Raw genomic sequence first — 22,770 nt, 5'->3', positions numbered from 1 at the left:
GACGGTCCCGTACGAGAGCCCTCACCGATTCGTTTCCCGTCCCCAGTCACAGAATGGAGTTTTAGGTCACACGGGACCTGGCCAATCAGGGGCTTCCCGCTTACCATCAGAAACCACCTGTTACTGACTCCACCCACTGCACAGTGGGCAGGTGCTACGCTGCCACCACCAGACTCCTACCCTGTCGTGGCATCTGGAACCACGGTTCTGCTCTGAATGCGTCAACACGCTGTCTTACCACACCTGTGTGGTGTTGACGAATCCCCACTAGTAGCTTGACTAGGCCTCTACCCGGTAGCTGGCTGGAGGCGGAGCTTGGAGACGCTGGGTACACCCTGGACAGCCGGAAAACGGAGCTAGATTTTGCCTAGTCCTGCAGGTCACAAGATGAAGTGGTCGTCTTGAGGCAGAAGATCTTTATTTTCCCAAAAATAGTTCTGAAAAGAACTCAGCGATACAGGAAGATGTTTAGAGCAGAATGAAAATGGTATAATACACCTGGAGGCTCACAGGCCTCCTCTTTTTATACAGTAAAACCACAATGCATCTCGGGGTAGTTCCCCCGAGTCCTTTCCATCCAATCAGGATATCTTACAAAATATAAAAAAATTACATTTTAAAAGGATATAAGTGTATGAAGCAATTTCCTCCTTCCTGACACACAAAGTTCTTGTAATTTAAACATAAATCTGCATCCTACATAATGCAGCTTAAGAAATCTTACATCAACTTGTTGTTAAACGAAACGCACAAGTTTGCATTCATAAAACACAATGGGGTATATTTACTAAGGTCCCGATTTTGACCGAGATGCCGTTTTCTCTTCAAAGTGTCATCTCGGTAATTTACTAAGCAAAAATCACGGCAGTGATGAGGGCATTCGTAATATTTTGGAAGTCCTAGGAAAAAATCACGAATCAATACACCATTGGTCAAATACGCTTGCAATTTGGTAGAAATCGGTCATTTACTAAAAAGTGCAAAACACAAACACTGCCGACAATAGCCAAACACTGCCGTGATGAAATACAAATCGTGAAAAAGTGCTAAAAAAATAATGACCTGCTTTTTTATCCCGTGTTTGTATAGGCATGCACGGATCCATGAGATCCGTGCATGTTTTTCAGTGGGAAGGGGTGGGAAAAATGTTTTAATTTTTAAAAAAAAAATGCGTGGGGTCCCCCCTCCTAAGCCAAACCAGCCTCGGGCTCTTTGAGCCGGTCCTGGTTGCAGAAATATGGGGAAAAAATTGACAGGGGTTCCCCCATATTTAAACAACCAGCACCGGGCTCTGCGCCTGGTCCTGGTTCCAAAAATACGGGGGACAAAAAGCGTAGGGGTCCCCCGTATTTTTGAAACCAGCACCGGGCTCCACTAGCTAGACAGATAATGCCACAGCCGGGGGTCACTTTTATACAGTGCCCTGCGGCCGTGGCATTAAATACCCAACTAGTCACCCCTGGCCGGGGTACCCTGGAGGAGTGGGAACCCCTTAAATCAAGGGGTCCCCCCCCTCCAGCCACCCAAGGGCCAGGGGTGAAGCCCGAGGCTGTCCCCCCATCCAAGGGCTGCGGATGGGGGGCTGATAGCCTTTGTTGAAATAGTTGAATATTGTTTTTAGTAGCAGTACTACAAGTCCCAGCAAGCCTCCCCCGCAAGCTGGTACTTGGAGAACCACAAGTACCAGCATGCGGAGGAAAACAGGGCCCGCTGGTACCTGTAGTACTACTACTAAAAAAATACCCCAATAAAGACATAACACACACACCTTGAAAGTATAACTTTAATACATACATCCACACCACCATATACACATACTTACCTTATGTTCACACGCAGGTCGGTCCTCTTCTCCTGTAGAATCCATGGTGTACCTGTTGAAAAAATTATACTCACCAAATCCAGTGTAGAGGGCTCCTCGGGTAATCCATTTGTAATCCACGTACTTGTAAAAATAAAAAAATGGACACCCGACCACGAACTGAAAGGGGCCCCATGTTTTCACATGGGACCCCTTTCCCCGAATGCCAGAAACCCCCTCTGACTGATGTCTAAGAGGGTTTCATCAGCCAATCAGGGAGCGCCACATTGTGGCACCCTCCTGATTGGCTGTGTGCTCCTGTACTGACTGACAGGCGGCACACGGCAGTGTTACAATGTAGCGCCTATGCGCTCCATTATAACCAATGGTGGGAACTTTGTGGTCAACGGTGAGGTTACTTTCGGTCAACCGCTGACCACAAAGTTCCCACCATTGGTTACAATGGAGCGCATAGGCGCTACATTGTAACACTGCCGTGTGCCGCCTGTCATACAGTACAGGAGCACACAGCCAATCAGGAGGGTGCCACAATGTGGCGCTCCCTGATTGGCTGATGGAACCCTCTTAGACATAAGTCAGAGGGGGTTCCTGGCATTCGGGGAAAGGGGACCCATGTGAAAACATGGGGCCCCTTTCAGTTCGTGGTCGGGTATCCGTTTTTTTATTTTTACAAGTACGTGGATTACAAATGGATTACCCGAGGAGCCCTCTACACTGGATTTGGTGAGTATAATTTATTCAACAGGTACACCATGGATTCTACTGTAGAAGAGGACCGACCTGCGTGGGTACATAGGTAAGTATGTATGTATGTATGGTGGTGTGGATGTATGTATTAAAGTTTTACTGTCAAGGTGTGTGTGTTATGTCTTTATTGGGGTATTTTTTTAGTAGTAGTACTACAGGTACCAGCGGGCCCAGTTTTCCACCGCATGCTGGTACTTGTGGTTCTCCAAGTACCAGCTTGCGGGGGAGGCTTGCTGGGACTTGTAGTACTGCTACTAAAAACAATATTCATCACTTTCAACAAAGGCTATCAGCCCCCCATCCGCAGCCCTTGGATGGGGGGGACAGCCTCGGGCTTCACCCCTGGCCCTTGGGTGGCTGGAGGGGGGGACCCCTTGATTTAAGGGGTTCCCACTCCTCCAGGGTACCCCGGCCAGTGGTGACTAGTTGGGTATTTAATGCCACGGCCGCAGGGCGCTGTATAAAAGTGACCCCCAGCTGTGGCATTATCTGTCCAGCTAGTGGAGCCTGGTGCTGGTTTCAAAAATACGGGGGACCCCTACACTTTTTGTCCCCCGTATTTTTGGAACCAGGACCAGGCGCAGAGCCCGGTGCTGGTTGTTTAAATATGGGGGTACCCCTGTCAATTCCCCCCCCATATTTTTGCAACCTGGACCGGCTCAAAGAGCCCGAGGCTGGTTTGGCTTAGGAGGGGGGACCCCACGCAATTTTTAAAAAAAGTTTAAACATTTTTATATTTTTTTACAAGGTGCACAATGAAGCTCAGCACGGATCTCTCAGATCTGGCCGAGATTCATTGTATTAAAGTCGGCAGTGTTTTACAAGTCACTCACGTAAAACACTGCCTAAAATAACGAATGACATCGACATCGGAAAAACCGAAAATGCAGAATACGGCAGCTTAGTAAATTAGTCTTAATAAATTCAAAAAGTTGCATATTTACACTTTCGATGTCATTCGCGATTGAACTTTGACCTCAAACGGAAAAATACGAATGTTAGTAAATTTACCCCAATGTGATTAACATGTTCCTGTCTCATTGACATCTCCATGCAAACCCAGTTTTTGGTCTTACAACAGGAAAGGCTGAAAGCACAAACAGTCTTCCTTCCAAACCTTGGTGGTCATTCCGAGTTGTTCGCTCGGTAAATTTCATGGCATCGCAGCGATTTTCCGCTTAGTGCGCATGCGCAATGTCCGCACTGCGACTGCGACAAGTAAATTTGCTAGGAAGTTAGGATTTTTACTCACGGCTTTTTCATCGCTCAGGCGATCGTAGTGTGATTGACAGGAAATGGGTGTTTCTGGGCGGAAACAGGCCGTTTTATGGGCGTGTGGGAAAAATCGCTACAGTTTCCGGAAAAAACGCAGGAGTGGCTGAAGAAACGGGGGAGTGTCTGGGCGAACGCTGGGTGTGTTTGTGACGTCAAACCAGGAACGACAAGCACTGAACTGATCGCAGATGCCGAGTAAGTCTGAAGCTACTCTGAAACTGCTACGAGGTGTGCTAATCGCAATATTGCGAATACATCGTTCGCAATTTTAAGAAGCTAAGATTCACTCCCAGTAGGCGGCGGCTTAGCGTGAGCAACTCTGCTAAAATCGCCTTGCGAGCGAACAACTCGGAATGACCACCCTTAGTTTGTATTTCAAAGAAAATGTTTGGCCACCAAAAGGCCTGCTAATTGACACTTACTTGTACATAGCAAGTTTGGAGCTAGGACAATTAACATATGACTGGCTATGTACAAGGTGCTAAAGAACAATTGTCAAAGCCCTTTAGAATCAAAATAACTCATACTGTACTATTCTCTTAAGTGCTCTGTCCATGCAGTTCTATAACCGCGCAGTTCATAATTCTCCAACTACGCACAGCGCAGCTATATAACATATTAAGACACATTATTATAGTCATGTATAGTGCCTACAGCCAAGTGGGGATCCGGTCTGAAGATCGACAATGTTTAGGTCGACCACTATAGGTCAACAGTCACTAGGTCGACAGGGTCAGAAGGTCGACACGTTCTAGGTCGACAGGTCAAAAGGTCGACATGAATTTTTTATTTTTTCTCTAACGTCCTAGTGGATGCTGGGGACTCCGAAAGGACCATGGGGAATAGCGGCTCCGCAGGAGACTGGGCACAAAGTAAAAGCTTTAGGACTAGCTGGTGTGCACTGGCTCCTCCCCCCATGACCCTCCTCCAAGCCTCAGTTAGATTTTGTGCCCGAACGAGAAGGGTGCAATCTAGGTGGCTCTCCTGAGCTGCTTAGAGTAAAAGTTTAAATAGGTTTTTTATTTTCAGTGAGACCTGCTGGCAACAGGCTCACTGCATCGAGGGACTTAGGGGAGAGAAACGAACTCACCTGCGTGCAGAGTGGATTGGGTTTCTTAGGCTACTGGACATTAGCTCCAGAGGGACGATCACAGGCCCAGCCATGGATGGGTCCCGGAGCCGCGCCGCCGGCCCCCTTACAGATGCTGAAGCAAGAAGAGGTCCATAAATCGGCGGCAGAAGACTTTCCTGTCTTCATAAGGTAGCGCACAGCACTGCAGCTGTGCGCCATTGCTCTCAGCACACTTCACACTCCGGTCACTGAGGGTGCAGGACGCTGGGGGGGGGCGTCCTGGGAAGCAATGAATTTACCTTAGTTGGCGAAAAATACATCACGTATAGCTCCTGGGCTATATGGATGTATTTAACCCCTGCCAGTTTTCCAGTAAAAAGCGGGAGAAGAGCCCGCCGTGAAGGGGACGGGGCCTATCTCCTCAGCACACAGCGCCATTTTTCCCACACAGCTCCGCTGGTAGGAAGGCTCCCAGAATCTCCCCTGCATCCTGCAACTACAGAAACAGGGTAAAAAAGAGAGGGGGGCACTTATTTGGCAAAATAACAGATATAAGCAGCTATAAGGGATAGACACTTATTGTAAGGTTGTCCCTATACATATATAGCGCTCTGGTGTGTGCTGGCAAACTCTCCCTCTGTCTCCCCAAAGGGCTAAGTGGGTCCTGTCCTCTATCAGAGCATTCCCTGTGTGTGTGCTGGGTGTCGGTACGTGTGTGTCGACATGTATGAGGAGGAAAATGATGTGGAGGCGGAGCAGAGTGTCTGTAACAGTGATGTCACCCCCTAGGGGGTCGACACCTGAGTGGATGTACTGTTGAAAATTACGTGACAGTGTCAGCTCTATATAAAAAAACAGTGGTTGACATGAGACAGCCGGCTACTCAGCTTGTGCCTGTCCAGACGTCTCATAGGCCGTCAGGCAGATGGCAGATACAGACGCCGACACGGATACTGACTCCTGTGTCGACGGTGAAGAGACAACCGTGATTTCCAGTAGGGCCACACGTTACATGATTGAGACAATGGAAAATGTTTTATACATTTCTGATAATACGAGTACCACCAAAAAAGGGGTATTATGTTCGGTGAGGGAAAAACTACCTGTAGTTTTCCTGAATCTGAGAAATAAAATGTGTGATGATGCGTGGGTTTCCCCCCGATAACAATTAATAATTTCTTAAAAAGTATTGGCTGCATACCCTTTCCCGCCAGAGGTTAGGATGCATTGGGAAACACCCCCTAGGGGGGAGAAGGCGCTCACACGCTTGTAAGAACAAGGGCTCTACCCTCTCATGAGATGGCCGCCCTTAAGGATCCTGCTGATAGAAAGCAGGAGGGTATCCAAAAAAAGGTATTTACACACATACTGGTGTTATACTGCGACCAGCAATCGCCTCAGCCTGGATGTGCAGTGCTGGGTTGGCATGGTCGGATTCCCTGACTGGAAATATTGATATCCTAGATAAGGATAGTATATTATTGCCTATAGAGCATTTAAAAGATGCATTTCTATATATGCATGATGCACAGCGGAATAATTGCCGACTGGCATCAAGTATAACTGCGTTGTCCAATTCTACCAGTAAAATGGTCAGGTGATGCGGATTCCAAACGTCATTTGGAAGTATTGCCTTTGAAAGGGGACATTTGGGGTCGGTCTTTTAGACCTGGTGGCCACGGCAACAACTGGGAAATCCACGTTTGTACCCCAGGTCGCCTCTCAAAATAAGGCGCAGTCCTTTGTTGGCAAGCGGACAAAAGGTTCCTCTTTTCTGCTCGTGACAGAGGGAGAGGAAAAAGGCTGCAGAGATCAGCCAGTTCCCAGGAACAGAAACCCTTTCCAGCCTCTGCCAAGCCCTCAGTATGACGCTAGGGCTTTACAAGCTCAGGCACGGTGGGGGCCCGTTCTCAATGAATTTCAGTGCGCAGTGGGCTCACTCGCAAGTAGACCCCTGGATCCTTCAGGTAATATCTCAGGGGTACATATTGGAATTCGAGACGTCTCCCCCTCGCCGTTTCCAAAAGTCGACTTTACCGACGTCTCCCTCTGACAGGGAGGCAGTTTTGGAAGCCATTCACAAGCTGTATTCCCAGCATGTGATAATCAAGGTACCCCTCCTGCAACAGGGAACGGGGTATTATTCCACACTATTGTGGTACCGAAGCCAGACGGCTCGGTGAGACCGATTCTAAAATCTTTGAACACTTACATACAGAGGTTCAAATTCAAGATTGAGTCACTCAGAGCAGTGATTGCGAACCTGGAAGAAGGGGACTACATGATGTCTCGGGACATCAAGGATGCTTACCTTCATGTCAAAATTTACCCTTCTCTCCAAGGGTACCTCAGGTTTATGGTACAGAACTGTCACTATCAGTTCAGACGCTGCCGTAGGGATGGTCCACGGCACCCCGGGTCTTTACCAAGGTAATGGCCGAAATGATGATGTTCCTTCGAAGGAAGGGAATTTTAGTTATCCCTTACTTGGACGATTCCCTGATAAGGGTAAGATCCAGGGAACAGTTGGAGGTCGGTGTAGCACTATCTCAGATAGTGTTGCGGCAGCACGATTGGATTCTCAATATTCCAAAATCGCAGCTGGTTCCGTCGACGTGTCTTCTGTTCCTAGGGATGATCCTGGACACAGTCCAGAAAAAGGTGTTTCTCCCGGAGGAGAAAGCCAGGGAGTTATCCAAGCTAGTCAGGAACCTCCTCAAACCGAGCCAAGTCTCAGTGCATCAATGCACAAGGGTTCTGGGTAAAATGGGGGCTTCCTACGAAGCAATCCCATTCGGCAGATTCCACGCAAGAACTTTCCAGTGGGACCTGCTGGACAAATGGTCCGGGTCGCATCTTTAGATGCATCAGCGGATAACCCTGTCACCAAGGACAAGGGTGTCCCTCCTGTGGTGGTTGCAGAGTGCTCATCTTCTAGAGGGCCGCAGATTCGGCATTCAGGACTGGGTCCTGGTAACCACGGATGCCAGCCTGCGAGGCTGGGGAGCAGTCACACAGGGAAGGAATATCCAGGACTTATGGTCAAGCCTGGAGACATCACTTCACATAAATATCCTGAAGCTAAGGGACATTTACAATGCTCTAAGCTTAGCAAGACCTTTGCTTCAAGGACAGCCGGTGTTGATCCAGTCGGACAACATCACGGCAGTCACCCACGTAAACAGACAGGGTGGCACAAGAAGCAGAAGGGCAATGACAGAAGCTGCAAGGATTCTTCGCTGGGCGGAAAATCATGGGATAGCACTGTCGGCAGTATTCATTCCGGGAGTGGACAACTGGGAAGCAGACTTCCTCAGCACGACCTCCACCCGGGGAGAGTGGGGACTTCACCCAGAAGTCTTCCACAGGATTATAAACTGTTGGGAAAAACTCGACAGGTATTGCGCCAGGTCCAGGGACCCTCAGGCAATAGCTGTAGACGCTCTGGTAACACCGTGGGTGTACCAGTCAGGGTATGTGTTTCCTCCTCTGCCTCTCATACCCAAGGTACTGAGATTGATAAGATGGTGAGGAGTAAGCACTATATTCGTGGCTCCGGATTGGCCAAGAAGGACTTGGTAACCGGAACTTCAAGAGATGCTCACGGAGGATCCGTGGCCTCTACCTCTAAGAAGGGACCTGCTCCAGCAAGGACCCTGTCTGTTCCAAGACTTACCGCGGCTGCGTTTGACGGCATGGCGGTTGAACGCCGGATCCTGAAGGAAAAAGGGCATTCCGGATGAAGTCATCCCTATCCTGATCAAAGCCAGGAAGGATGTAACCGCAAAAACATTATCACCGCAATTGGCGAAAATATGTTGCGTGGTGCGAGGCCAGTAAGGCCCGACGGTGGAAATTCGACTGGGTCGATTCCTACATTTCCTGCAAACAGGACTGTCTATGGGCCTGAAATTGGGGTCCATTAAGGTTCAAATTTCGGCCCTGTCAATTTTCTTCCAAAAAGAACTAGCTTCAGTCCCTGAAGTTCAGACGTTTGTAAAAGGGGTACTGCATATACAGCCTCCTTTTGTGCCTCCAGTGGCACTTGGGATCTCAATGTAGTTTTTTTTTTTGGATTCCAAAAGTCACATTGGTTTGAACCACTTAAATCTGTGGAGTTAAAATATCTCACATGGAAAGTGGTCATGCTGTTGGCCCTGGCCTGGGCCAGGCGCGTGTCAGAATTGGCGGCTTTATCCTGTAAAAGCCCTTATCTGATTTTCCATTCGGACAGGGCGGAATTGAGGACTCGTCTTCAATTTCTCCCTAAGGTGTTTTCGGCATTTCACTTAAACCAACCTATTGTGGTGCCTGCGGCTACTAGGGACTTGGAGGATTCCAAGTTGCTGGACGTAGTCAGGGCCCTGAAAATATATGTTTCCAGGACGGCTGGAGTCAGAAAATCTGACTTGCTGTTATCCTGTATGCACCCAACAAACTGGGTGCTCTTGCTTCTAAGCAGACTATTGCTAGTTGGATGTGTAATACAATTCAGCTTGCACATTCTGTGGCAGGCCTGCCACAGCCAAAATCTGTAAAAGCCCATTCCACACGGAAAGTGGGCTCATCTTGGGCGGCTGCCCGAGGGGTCTCGGCTTTACAACTTTGCCGAGCAGCCACTTGGTCAGGGGCAAACACGTTTGCTAAATTCTACAAATTTGATACCCTGGCTGAGGAGGACCTGGAGTTCTCTCATTCGGTGCTGCAGAGTCATCCGCACTCTCCCGCCCGTTTGGGAGCTTTGGTATAATCCCCATGGTCCTTTCGGAGTCCCCAGCATCCACTAGGACGTTAGAGAAAATAAGAATTTACTTACCGATAATTCTATTTCTCATAGTCTGTAGTGGATGCTGGGCGCCCATCCCAAGTGCGGATTGTCTGCAATACTGGTACATAGTTATTGTTACTAAAAAATCGGGTTATTGCTGTAGTGAGCCATCTTTTCTAGAGGCTCCTCTGTTATCATGCTGTTAACTGGGTTCAGATCACAAGTTGTACAGTGTGATTGGTGTGGCTGGTATGAGTCTTACCCGGGATTCAAAATCCTTCCTTATTGTGTACGCTCGTCCGGGCACAGTATCCTAACTGAGGCTTGGAGGAGGGTAATGGGGGGAGGAGCCAGTGCACACCAGCTAGTCCTAAAGCTTTTACTTTGTGCCCAGTCTCCTGCGGAGCCGCTATTCCCCATGGTCCTTTCGGAGTCCCCAGCATCCACTACGGACTATGAGAAATAGAATTATCGGTAAGTAAATTCTTATTTTTTTCTTTCTTTTTACTTTTTCATACTTAACGATCCACGTGGACTATGATTGGAACGGTAATCTGTGCCGAGCAAAGCCGTAGCGGAGCGAGGCACCTTGCCCGAAGCATGGCGAGCGAAGCGAGCCATGCGAGGGGACACGGTGCACTAATTGGGGTTCCCGGTCATTCTACGAAGAAAACGGCACAAAAACCCCCTCATGCCGACCTTTTGACCTGTTGACCTAGAACATGTCGACCTTCTAACCCTGTCGACCTAGTGACTCTCGACCTATAGTTGTCGACCTAAATATTGTCGACCTAGACACTGTCGATCTAATGATCCACACCCAGCCAAGTGTTCCTTTTTAAAATGGCGCCTGGTAGCTGAGGGTTAACCCCTTCAACGCAGCGGCTGCCATTACACATGTGGCTGGGGGATCTCCGGCCACACATACTGACCTCTCTAGTGATCTGCAGAACATTGCTCTGTCCCATCTACCCCCAGACAGGTACATAGTGATATATTCTGCAGATTATTACATTACTGACCTCTCTAGTGACCTGCAGAACATTGCTCTGTCCCATCTACCCCCTGACAGGTACATAGTGATATATTCTGCAGATTATTACATTACTGACCTCTCTAGTGACCTGCAGAACATTGCTCTGTCCCATCTACCTCCTGACAGGTACATAGTGATATATCCTGCAGATTATTACATTACTGACCTCTCTAGTGATCTGCAGAACATTGCTCTGTCCCATCTACCCCCAGACAGGTACATAGTGATATATTCTGCAGATTATTACATTACTGACCTCTCTAGTGACCTGCAGAACATTGCTCTGTCCCATCTACCCCCTGACAGGTACATAGTGATATATTCTGCAGATTATTACATTACTGACCTCTCTAGTGACCTGCAGAACATTGCTCTGTCCCATCTACCCCCAGACAGGTACATAGTGATATATCCTGCAGATTATTACATTACTGACCTCTCTAGTGATCTGCAGAACATTGCTCTGTCCCATCTACCCCCTGACAGGTACATAGTGATATATTCTGCAGATTATTACATTACTGACCTCTCTAGTGACCTGCAGAACATTGCTCTGTCCCATCTACCCCCAGACAGGTACATAGTGATATATCCTGCAGATTATTACATTACTGACCTCTCTAGTGACCTGCAGAACATTGCTCTGTCCCATCTACCCCCAGACAGGTACATAGTGATATATCCTGCAGATTATTACATTACTGACCTCTCTTGTGATCTGCAGAGCATTGCTCTGTCCCATCTACCCCCTGACATATACACAGTGATATATCCTGCAGATTATTACATTACTGACCTCTCTAGTGATCTGCAGAACATTGCTCTGTCCCATCTACCCCCTGACAGATACATAGTGATATATCCTGCAGATTATTACATTACTGACCTCTCTAGTGATCTGCAGAACATTGCTCTGTCCCATCTACCCCCTGACAGGTACATATTGATATATTCTGCAGATTATTACACTACTGACCTCTCTTGTGATCTGCAGAGCACTGCTCTGTCCCATCTACCCCCTGACAGATACATAGTGATATATCCTGCAGATTATTACATTACTGACCTCTCTAGTGATCTGCAGAACATTGCTCTGTCCCATCTACCCCCTGACAGATACATAGTGATATATTCTGCAGATTATTATATTACTGACCTCTCTAGTGATCTGCAGAGCATTGCTCTGTCCCATCTACCCCCTGACAGATACACAGTGATATATCCTGCAGATTATTACATTACTGACCTCTCTAGTGATCTGCAGAACATTGCTCTGTCCCATCTATCTCCTGACAGATACATAGTGATATATCCTGCAGATTATTACATTACTGACCTCTCTAGTGATCTGCAGAACATCGCTCTGTCCCATCTACCCCCTGACAGATACATAGTGATATATCCTGCAGATTATTACATTACTGACCTCTCTAGTGATCTGCAGAACATTGCTCTGTCCCATCTACCCCCTGACAGGTACATAGTGATATATCCTGCAGATTATTACATTACTGACCTCTCTAGTGATCTGCAGAACATTGCTCTGTCCCATCTACCCCCTGACAGGTACACAGTGATATATCCTGCAGATTATTACATTACTGACCTCTCTAGTGATCTGCAGAGCATTGCTCTGTCCCATCTACTCCCTGACAGGTACATATTGATATATTCTGCAGATTATTACATTACTGACCTCTCTAGTGATCTGCAGAACATTCCTCTGTCCCATCTACCCCCTGACAGGTTCATAGTGATATATTCTGCAGATTATTACATTACTGACCTCTCTAGTGATCTGCAGAACATTGCTCTGTCCCATCTACCCCCTGACAGGTACATAGTGATATATTCTGCAGATTATTACATTACTGACCTCTCTAGTGATCTGCAGAACATTGCTCTGTCCCATCTACCCCCTGACAGGTACATATTGATATATTCTGCAGATTATTACATTACTGACCTCTCTAGTGATCTGCAGAACATTGCTCTGTCCCATCTACCCCCTGACAGGTACATAGTGATATATTCTGCAGACTATTATATTTCTGATCTATCTAGTCGCCAGCAGAACATTGCTCTGTCCCATCTACCCCCTGACAGGTACATATTGATATATTCTGCAGATTATTACATTACTGACCTCTCTAGTGATCTGCAGAACATTCCTCTGTCCCATCTACCCCCTGACAGGTACATATTGATATATTCTGCAGATTATTACATTACTGACGTCTCTAGTGATCTGCAGAACATTGCTCTGTCCCATCTACCCCCTGACAGGTACATAGTGATATATTCTGCAGATTATTACATTACTGACCTCTCTAGTGATCTGCAGAACATTCCTCTGTCCCATCTACCCCCTGACAGGTACATAGTGATATATTCTGCAGATTATTACACTACTGACCTCTCTAGTGATCTGCAGAACATTGCTCTGTCCCATCTACCCCCTGACAGGTACATATTGATATATTCTGCAGATTATTACAATACTGACCTCTTTAGTGATCTGCAGAGCATTGCTCTGTCCCATCTACCCCCTGACAGGTACATAGTGATATATTCTGCAGATTATTACAATACTGACCTCTTTAGTGATCTGCAGAACATTGCTCTGTCCCATCTACCCCCTGACAGATACATAGTGATATATTCTGCAGACTATTATATTACTGACCTATCTATTGGCCAGCAGAACATTGCTCTGTCCCATCTACCCCCTGACAGGTACATAGTGATATATTCTGCAGATTATTACATTACTGGCCTCTCTAGTGATCTGAAGAACATTGCTCTGTCCCATCTACCCCCTGACAGATACATAGTGATATATTCTGCAGACTATTATATTTCTGACCTATCTAGTGGCCAGCAGAACATTGCTCTGTCCCATTTACCCCTGACAGGTACATAGTGATATATTCTGCAGATTATTACACTACTGACCTCTCTAGTGATCTGCAGAGCATTGCTCTGTCCCATCTACTCCCTGACAGGTACAGTTTCATATATTCTGCAGATTATTACATTACAGACCTCTAGAGATATGCAGAACATTGCTCTGTTCCATTACCCATTGACTTATAGTTAGTGAATTCTGTATGTACAGGAGGTCCTGTGCGATTGGCATAGTGGGTAGGTGAAAGTGAAGCAGCAGGAGGGAGAGATCTCACTGCAGCATTGATGATAAATTAGAGTGGGGAAAGCCTAAAGAGGAAGACCAGACATGATGGCGTTACAGCGGGCGTGGCCGGGGATAGTGAGAGGGTGGATGAGAGTTATTTGCATCATGGGTGAGAAAGTTGTACCCTGGGGAAGTCTGGAAGGTGACTCTGCCAGACTTGGGAGAGAGAATATATATGGGAGCATAGAAGTGGATGATTTTAGCTAACATTGGGACATCCATGAGGGGGTCTCATAAGATACATGAACATGGGGAGATGTGGAGGAGAGGTAGATGTCATGTTCTCAGCATAGAGAGGGTGCTGAGGTCTGACGGAGATGGTTAGCTCTCTGTGTGAGGAGTAACACATAAGGAGAGCAGTGGCCTGAGGATGAAGACTTGTGGGACCCAACAGGTAGAGGGAGATGAGGGATTAGGAGCAAGAGACAGAGTAGGGACAGGTCATTAGGAAGTGAACCAGGAGGGAACTGAGCCATGAAGGGCAGAGGAGTGAAGCTTGTACAGGAAGAGATGGTGCAGCCTCACAAGCAGAGGAGAAGTTCCGGGTGATGAGCATAGAGATGTGGCCCTCAGACTTAGCAGAGAGAGGTTAGTTGGTGACTTTATATGTTATTGAAGTGAAGGGGATGGAATCTGGGTTACAGAGAGGGATGACAAACCACTCAGTAGGAAAATAAAGCAAACTGGAGGGGAAATTGCCAGATGCCAGTGAGAGAGACAGAGCGGGTCAAGAGAGGACAAGTGAGAGGAGAGCGGATTTATAGGAGTAAAGACCCCATGTTGAAGAGTTGGGCTAGGTGCAAGCACAGAGGGAGCAGGCCGGGGTTATGCGAGCAGATAGATGTGGTGGAGAAATGACAGAAGAGGGTTGACCTCATCCACATGTACAGGAGGCAAGGACAGATCTTGTGGAGGACCACCATGTGAGCAAAGTGATGGGAACCTGACAGAAAAAGGTCATTCGGAGCCTATTTATTACAGTTAATATATCAAACTGCAATAGCTGACATCATCTAGAGATGGATCCCGGTACACTGCGCATGCCTCGGACCACACGTGTGTATACCGTTAGAACTCCTTGGCAAAAATGATAGCCTGACAGAGAGGTAATTTGGAGCTGGGGCTCCAAGAAGGACCCCAGATTGCGCAATATGGAATGTTAATCCTTGGGATTGCAGCGCCCGTCTTCAAAAATAGACTCCTTTATCATGCTGTGTGGCTTCAGTTCTGGTGGTTAGTGTGTGGCACAGCTGAGGGCCGTAAGAGAGTAGGTGGTAATGGAGATCTGGGACTGATGAGGAACGTGAGGGTGAGGAACCAGAAGTACTATGTGTGACTCAGTGGAACTGTACAGGTAATCCTGTCTTGGTGGACTTTATTGTTTTTCCAAAACTGGCCCTTACAGTGCTTACTCTTGTGTTCAGGTTGACGTCATCTGCCCGGCCTCTGACGGATCTGGATTTTTCTTCTGGATCCCGTGTTGAAGAGATAAACAAACTCCTGGTGGAGTTGGAAAGAAGGGAGTGCAGCCATTTACAGGGGAAGGATATACTTCAGAGCTGCGTGCAAGCCAAAGACCTCATATTCTCACTGACTGGTGAGCAGACCAACAGGATCCATGAAGGGGATTAGGTACAAATCGCAATGGTCTAGACAATGGGAAGCCGGACTTGGCTGGCTCCCTGCAGCGACCTCTGCCACTGTAGAGATTGTAGTGCGCATACCACGTCCGCCCCCATCACAGCTGGTGTGACAGCCATCCCCGGGGAGACGAGGATGGGTGAAATCCAGAACAGTCTGGACCATATGGGAAGGCTGTAATCTTTCCCTCCTCGCTGACAGCTTTCACAGACATCCTGATGGATGGGACATTCCCACCAAATGGGGAGGTGCCCTAAAAGCTCCACTGTGGCAGAGGTTGCTGCAAGGAGCTAGTTCGGGGTTCCAAGGTGGTCCAGACCATTCTGGTTTATACCCAACACCCTAATTAAGTCCACAGTCAAACAGTAAATGGAAATACAGACCTATTCATCTGGGAAATGTGGTGGTGCAAACAGTATGCAGAGAGGAGGGTTGGAGAAAGAAAGATTAGAGAAAAGAGGACGAGTTACATCAATAATAATAAGCGACGTGCAGGATGGTGACTACGAGGCAGCCAGACTCTGGAGAAAAGCATACAGGGTCAGAAACATTAATGACTGAGGAGTAGATTTACTAAAACTTCAAAAAAGAAAAAAGGGGTGATGTTGCCCGCTTTCCCTTTTTTTTTTTTTTTTTTCTTAAACCCTAGTAAATCTACACTTGAGTGAAGGGAAAGCAGGAAGAAAATGAGGGTAGAGGGTCCTCTAGAACATGGTGACATAATGGTGGTGGATCCTGGAGAAGATCACAGAGTGACCGCTAGATGGTGGATTAAAGGAGTGTAATAACCTGTGGAAAATCTCTGATACACAGAAACAGTGGCTGGGACTTGGTGGAGTAAAGGTGAATAATGATGAATATGAGGGTGGTGGATCTTGGAGAAACTCAAACAGGGATTGAGTACAAGTGGGGTTAAGATGAAGAATGGTGAATATGAGGGCAAGATTGTAAATCCTAGGAGATGGAACGGTTCAAAAAAACAGAAGAGGGAAATGTAGGAAGGGAGGAAGCTGAAGTAAGGTGTAGATGAGAAACAGAGGTAACGTAGGAGAAGGTCAGGAACAGTGAGCAAGGTGGTGGGGAAGGCGGGGAATGGAGAGCTATACATGGAGAGTGAAGAAGACAGGAGAGGTGGAAGAGATCAGGGAAGGATGAGATCTTGGGGGAGTGGGTGGGAGAAGCATCTTGAGAAAATTGGAAAGGTGATATAGAGGAGCAGTAGGCTCAGGTGGATGACTTTGGGCAGGTGAAAGCATAGATATGGAAATACAGTAAATGAACTTGGGAGATGATTGAACACAGGGTACAATGTGCGATTGATAAGATAGAAACAAATAACTATACTTTTTCTTTCCCTTCTACTATTTATTTCTTTACATTGCTTTCCCAGCTCAGATTTACCCCCTACCATCCCCCAACTCGTTGCTACTCCTGTCTGGAGGACTATGCTCTGGTTTCCTTGATGTGTCCCCCAGTGATTTAGGGTCTTCCTCCCCATTTGTGGCTCCTTGCATCTCTTACACTCTGTTAGTCCCCATTATCCGCCTTCCATCACCTGATCTGATCTTAAGGTCCAGTCCGTGCCACTTCCTCCTGCCTCCCTCCCTCTGGGATCCCCCCAATCCTGAGCTGAGTCCCACCTCACCAAGTGTCACTCCACATGATGTGTCTTCCTGGTTTATTCCCTCCTTTCTGTCTTTAGTGTCACATTTCTCTGAATCGTTCCCTCACCTCTCTCTGGAGAAGGCTGAGCCATGGGGTAACTGTGTGTCTGTCCTACTATCTAAACCCAGTAGTCTGCTCATTCGCTTTGACATTGTTCCTGTGGTGGAGGTCCAGGGTTGGCCCCCTGGGTTCCAGTGTCCAGATGATTGGGTCGGGTTACCCCTTACACAAGAGGATTGCGTATTCCACCTCTTTCCATGGGGAGCTAATGGACAATGGCGGGTAGGCTTCCCAGGGGTGGAACTGTATATACGTAGGTACTTACCCCAAGCCCTCTCCAGGGTACTTAGAGCCTCCATGGCGGTTCTGGGGCCTATACTACTGGAGCTCGGTGCTCCAGGACCCTATGTGGTATGGGTCACCCTCCTACATGCCTATGAGAGACTGCCACAGGGCTATCTAGGTCAGGAGGACAATGCAGCCTCCTGCTTTCTTGGGATCCTAGAGGAACTGTCTCTGTCTCTCCTCCGTGGCTCCTGTCCCAATCCATTTCTTCCAGGGTGTGATCTACTGTCGGGTAGCACTCACGGTCCCTGCCTCGCCCGGTGGGTTTCAGAGGTCAGGGTGCAGCCAGTTTACCATCTGCGTGATGCAGTGAGAGGGGCCAAGGATGCAGTGAAAGTAGGGGAGAAGGTGGAGAGTGATGAGGAGAAGGAGAGGGTCTGACTGGTACTATCACAATGCAGGATTAGCTTGCGGTTAGTGCTCTGCAGCTCTGCACAGGTGAATGGTTAATCAAGCAATGCTCTGCACAGGTGAATGGTTAATGCAGCAAAGCTCTGCAGAGCTGTCCCAGGTCAGAGGCTACTCATTGCACATCTTCATTACAAGTTATGGGAAATGCTTTAACCTCTCATCTTCCTGGTGTAGCAGAGCGCCAGTCATTCTTCATGATCTGCGCAGAGCATTGTGCTGTTAACCCTTGCTCTGCTGGAGTTCTGCAGAGCGGTGCTGCGTGTAGTATGATAGATTCCTCTCACGTCCCGTACACGGTGTTCCTCCCTTAATTCCGATCAATTTTCTGATTAGCTCAGTCTCTGGCTGCTGTATGTGTGTATATATTATATCTAGTTGGCAGGACACAAGCAGGATGTCTGGCAGTCGTATATCTATACACAGATATCTTTTATGTATGTATAGAAATCTGTAACTTGGCTGACCAGACTCTTTCTGTATGAGCAATGCCTAAATATATACCCCCCCCCCCCTCCCCTGCACCGCCACATCAGTCACCTGTCTGCACCACCCCAAGGACATACTATAGACAAGCTTTCACTGCCCCCTCATACACACAGTACCTCCTACTACTGCCCCTCATACACACAGTACCCCTACTACTGCCCCCTCACACTCACAGTACCTCCTACTACTGCCCCCTCACACACAGTACCTCCTACTGCTGCCCCCTCACACACACAGTACCCCTACTACTGCCCCCTCACACACACAGTACCTCCTACTACCTCCCCCTCACACACACATTACCTCCTACTACTGCCCCTCATACACACAGTACCCCTACTACTGCCCCCTCACACTCACAGTACCTCCTACTACTGCCCCTCATACACACAGTACCCCTACTGCTGCCCCCTCACACACACAGTACCCCTACTACTGACCCCTCACACACACAGTACCTCCTACTACCTCCCCCTCACACACACATTACCTCCTACTACTGCCCCCTCACACTCACAGTACCCCTACTGCTGACCCCTCACACAGACAGTACCTCCTACTGCTGCCCCCTCATACACACAGTACCCCTACTACTGCCCCCTCACACTCACAGTACCTCCTACTGCTGCCCCCTCATACACACAGTACCCCTACTGCTGCCCCCTCACACACACAGTACCCCTACTGCTGCCCCCCTCACACACACAGTACCCCTACTACTGCCCCCTCACACTCACAGTACCCCTACTACTGCCCCCTCACACTCACAGTACCCCTACTGCTGACCCCTCACACACACAGTACCTCCTACTACTGCCCCCTCATACACACAGTACCCCTACTACTGCCCCCTCACACTCACAGTACCTCCTACTGCTGCCCCCTCATACACACAGTACCCCTACTACTGACCCCTCACACACACAGTACCCCTACTACTGACCCCTCACACAGACAGTACCTCCTACTACCTCCCCCTCACACACACATTACCTCATACTGCTGCCCCCTCACACACACAGTACCCCTACTACTGCCCCCTCACACACACAGTACCTCTTACTACCTCCCCCTCACACACACAGTACCTCCTACTGCCGACCCCTCACACACACAGTACCCCTACTGCTGCCCCCCTCACACACACAGTACCCCTACTACTGACCCCTCACACACACAGTACCTCCTACTACTGCCCCTCATACACACAGTACCTCCTACTACTGACCCCTCACACACACAGTACCTCCTACTACTGACCCCTCACACACACAGTACCTCCTACTACTGACCCCTCACACACACAGTACCCCTACTACTGCCCCCTCACACTCACAGTACCTCCTACTGCTGCCCCCTCATACACACAGTACCCCTACTGCTGCCCCCTCACACACACAGTACCCCTACTGCTGCCCCCCTCACACACACAGTACCCCTACTACTGCCCCCTCACACTCACAGTACCCCTACTACTGCCCCCTCACACTCACAGTACCCCTACTGCTGACCCCTCACACACACAGTACCTCCTACTACTGCCCCCTCATACACACAGTACCCCTACTACTGCCCCCTCACACTCACAGTACCTCCTACTGCTGCCCCCTCATACACACAGTACCCCTACTACTGACCCCTCACACACACAGTACCCCTACTACTGACCCCTCACACAGACAGTACCTCCTACTACCTCCCCCTCACACACACATTACCTCATACTGCTGCCCCCTCACACACACAGTACCCCTACTACTGCCCCCTCACACACACAGTACCTCTTACTACCTCCCCCTCACACACACAGTACCTCCTACTGCCGACCCCTCACACACACAGTACCCCTACTGCTGCCCCCCTCACACACACAGTACCCCTACTACTGACCCCTCACACACACAGTACCTCCTACTACTGCCCCTCATACACACAGTACCTCCTACTACTGACCCCTCACACACACAGTACCTCCTACTACTGACCCCTCACACACACAGTACCTCCTACTACTGACCCCTCACACACACAGTACCTCCTACTACTGACCCCTCACACACACAGTACCTCCTACTACTGCCCCTCATACACACAGTACCCCTACTTCTGACCCCTCACACACACACAGTACCTCCTACTACTGCCCCTCATACACACAGTACCCCTACTGCTGCCCCCTCACACTCACAGTACCTCCTACTGCTGCCCCCTCATACACACAGTACCCCTACTGCTGACCCCTCACACACACAGTACCTCCTACTACCTCCCCCTCACACACACAGTACCTCCTACTACTGCCCCCTCACACACACACACACACACACAGTACCTCCTACTACTGCCCCCTCATACACACAGTACCTCATACTACTGCCCCCTCACACACACAGTACCTCATACTACTGCCCCCTCACACACATGGTACCTCCTACTACTGCCCCCTCATACACACAGTACCTCCTACTGCTGCCCCCTCACACACACAGTACCTACTCCTGCTGCCCCCTCACACACACAGTACCTCCTCCTGCTGCCCCCTCACACACACAGTACCTCCTCCTGCTGCCCCCTCACACAAAGTACCCCTAATACTGCCCCCTCATACACACAGTACCTCCTACTGCTGCCCCCTCACACTCACAGTACCTCCTACTGCTGCCCCTTCACACACACAGTACCCCCTACTACTGCCCCCTCATACACACAGTACCCCCTACTACTGCCCCCTCATACACACAGTACCTCCTACTGCTGCCCCCTCACACACACAGTACCTCCTACTGCTGCCCCCTCACACACACAGTACCTACTCCTGCTGCCCCCTCACACACACAGTACCTCCTCCTGCTGCCCCCTCACACACACAGTACCTCCTACTGCTGCCCCCTCACACACACAGTACCTCCTACTACTGACCCCTCACACACACAGTACCTCCTACTACTGACCCCTCACACACACAGTACCTCCTACTGCTGCCCCCTCACACACACAGTACCTCCTACTACTGACCCCTCACACACACAGTACCCCTACTACTGCCCCCTCACACACACAGTACCTCCTACTACTGCTCCCTCACACACACAGTACCTCCTACTGCTGCCCCCTCACACACACAGTACCTCCTACTGCTGCCCCCTCACACACACAGTACCCCCTCCTGCTGCCCCCTCACACACAGTACCCCCTCCTGCTGCCCCCTCACACACACAGTACCTCCTCCTGCTGCCCCCTCACACACACAGTACCTCCTACTACTGCCCCCTCACACACACAGTACCCCCTCCTGCTGCCCCCTCACACACACAGTACCCCCTCCTGCTGCCCCCTCACACACACAGTACCTCCTACTACTGCCCCCTCACACACACAGTACCCCCTCCTGCTGCCCCTCATACACACAGTACCTCCTACTACTGCCCCCTCACACACACAGTACCCCCTACTACTGCCCCCTCACACACACAGTACCCCCTCCTGCTGCCCCCTCACACACAGTACCCCCTCCTGCTGCCCCCTCATACACACAGTACCTCCTACTACTGCCCCCTCACACACACAGTACCCCCTCCTGCTGCCCCCTCACACACACAGTACCTCCTACTGCTGCCCCCTCACACACACAGTACCTCCTACTGCTGCCCCCTCACACACACAGTACCCCTCCTGCTGCCCCCTCACACACAGTACCCCCTCCTGCTGCCCCCTCACACACACAGTACCCCCTCATGCTTCCCCCTCACACACAGTACCCCTTCATGCTGCCCCCTCATACACACACTACCTCCTACTGCTGCCCCCTCACACACACAGTACCCCCTCCTGCTGCCCCCTCACACACACAGTACCCCCTCCTGCTGCCCCCTCACACACACAGTACCCCATCTTGCTTCCCCTCTCACACACCATACCCTCTCTCACTACCCCCTCACACACAATGTCCCCTCTCACAACATACCCTCTCTCACTACCCCCTCACACACAATGTCCCCTCTCACAACATACCCTCTCTCACTACCCCCTCACACACAATGTCCCCTCTCACAACATACCCTCTCTCACTACCCCCTCACACACAATGCCCACTCTCACAACATACCCTCTCTCACTACCCCCTCACACAGAATGCCCCCTCTCACAAGATACCCTCTCTCACTACCCCCTTACATAGAATGCCCCCTCTCACACATACCCTATCTTGCTGTCCCCATCACACAAAATACCCTCTCTCACTGCTCCCTCACACATTTTACCCCCTTCACCGCCCCTACAAATGCTATACCCCCCTCCATCTGCCTCCTCA

At 49.3% G+C, this 22,770-nt stretch overlaps 1 protein-coding gene across 2 annotated transcripts in view; it reads left to right on the top strand.

The window, feature by feature from the left end:
• LOC134935863 (transmembrane protein 102-like) overlaps nt 1-17,950 on the top strand; it is a 139,240-nt gene extending 121,290 nt beyond the window's left edge. For both annotated transcript variants that reach the window (XM_063930693.1, XM_063930692.1), the window contains exons 4-5: nt 15,338-15,510; nt 16,945-17,950. In XM_063930693.1, coding sequence (XP_063786763.1) covers nt 15,338-15,510; nt 16,945-17,945 — 1,174 coding nt within the window. In that variant the 3' untranslated portion in view covers nt 17,946-17,950. The remainder of the gene's footprint in view (nt 1-15,337; nt 15,511-16,944) is intronic.
• The last annotated feature ends 4,820 nt before the right edge of the window (nt 17,951-22,770 follow it).

Source organism: Pseudophryne corroboree, chromosome 6 (genome assembly GCF_028390025.1).
Source record: "Pseudophryne corroboree isolate aPseCor3 chromosome 6, aPseCor3.hap2, whole genome shotgun sequence".
NCBI lineage: Eukaryota > Metazoa > Chordata > Amphibia > Anura > Myobatrachidae > Pseudophryne > Pseudophryne corroboree.
The sequence above is the reverse complement of the archived record's forward strand: the minus strand, read 5'-3'. Positions and strand labels throughout refer to the sequence as shown.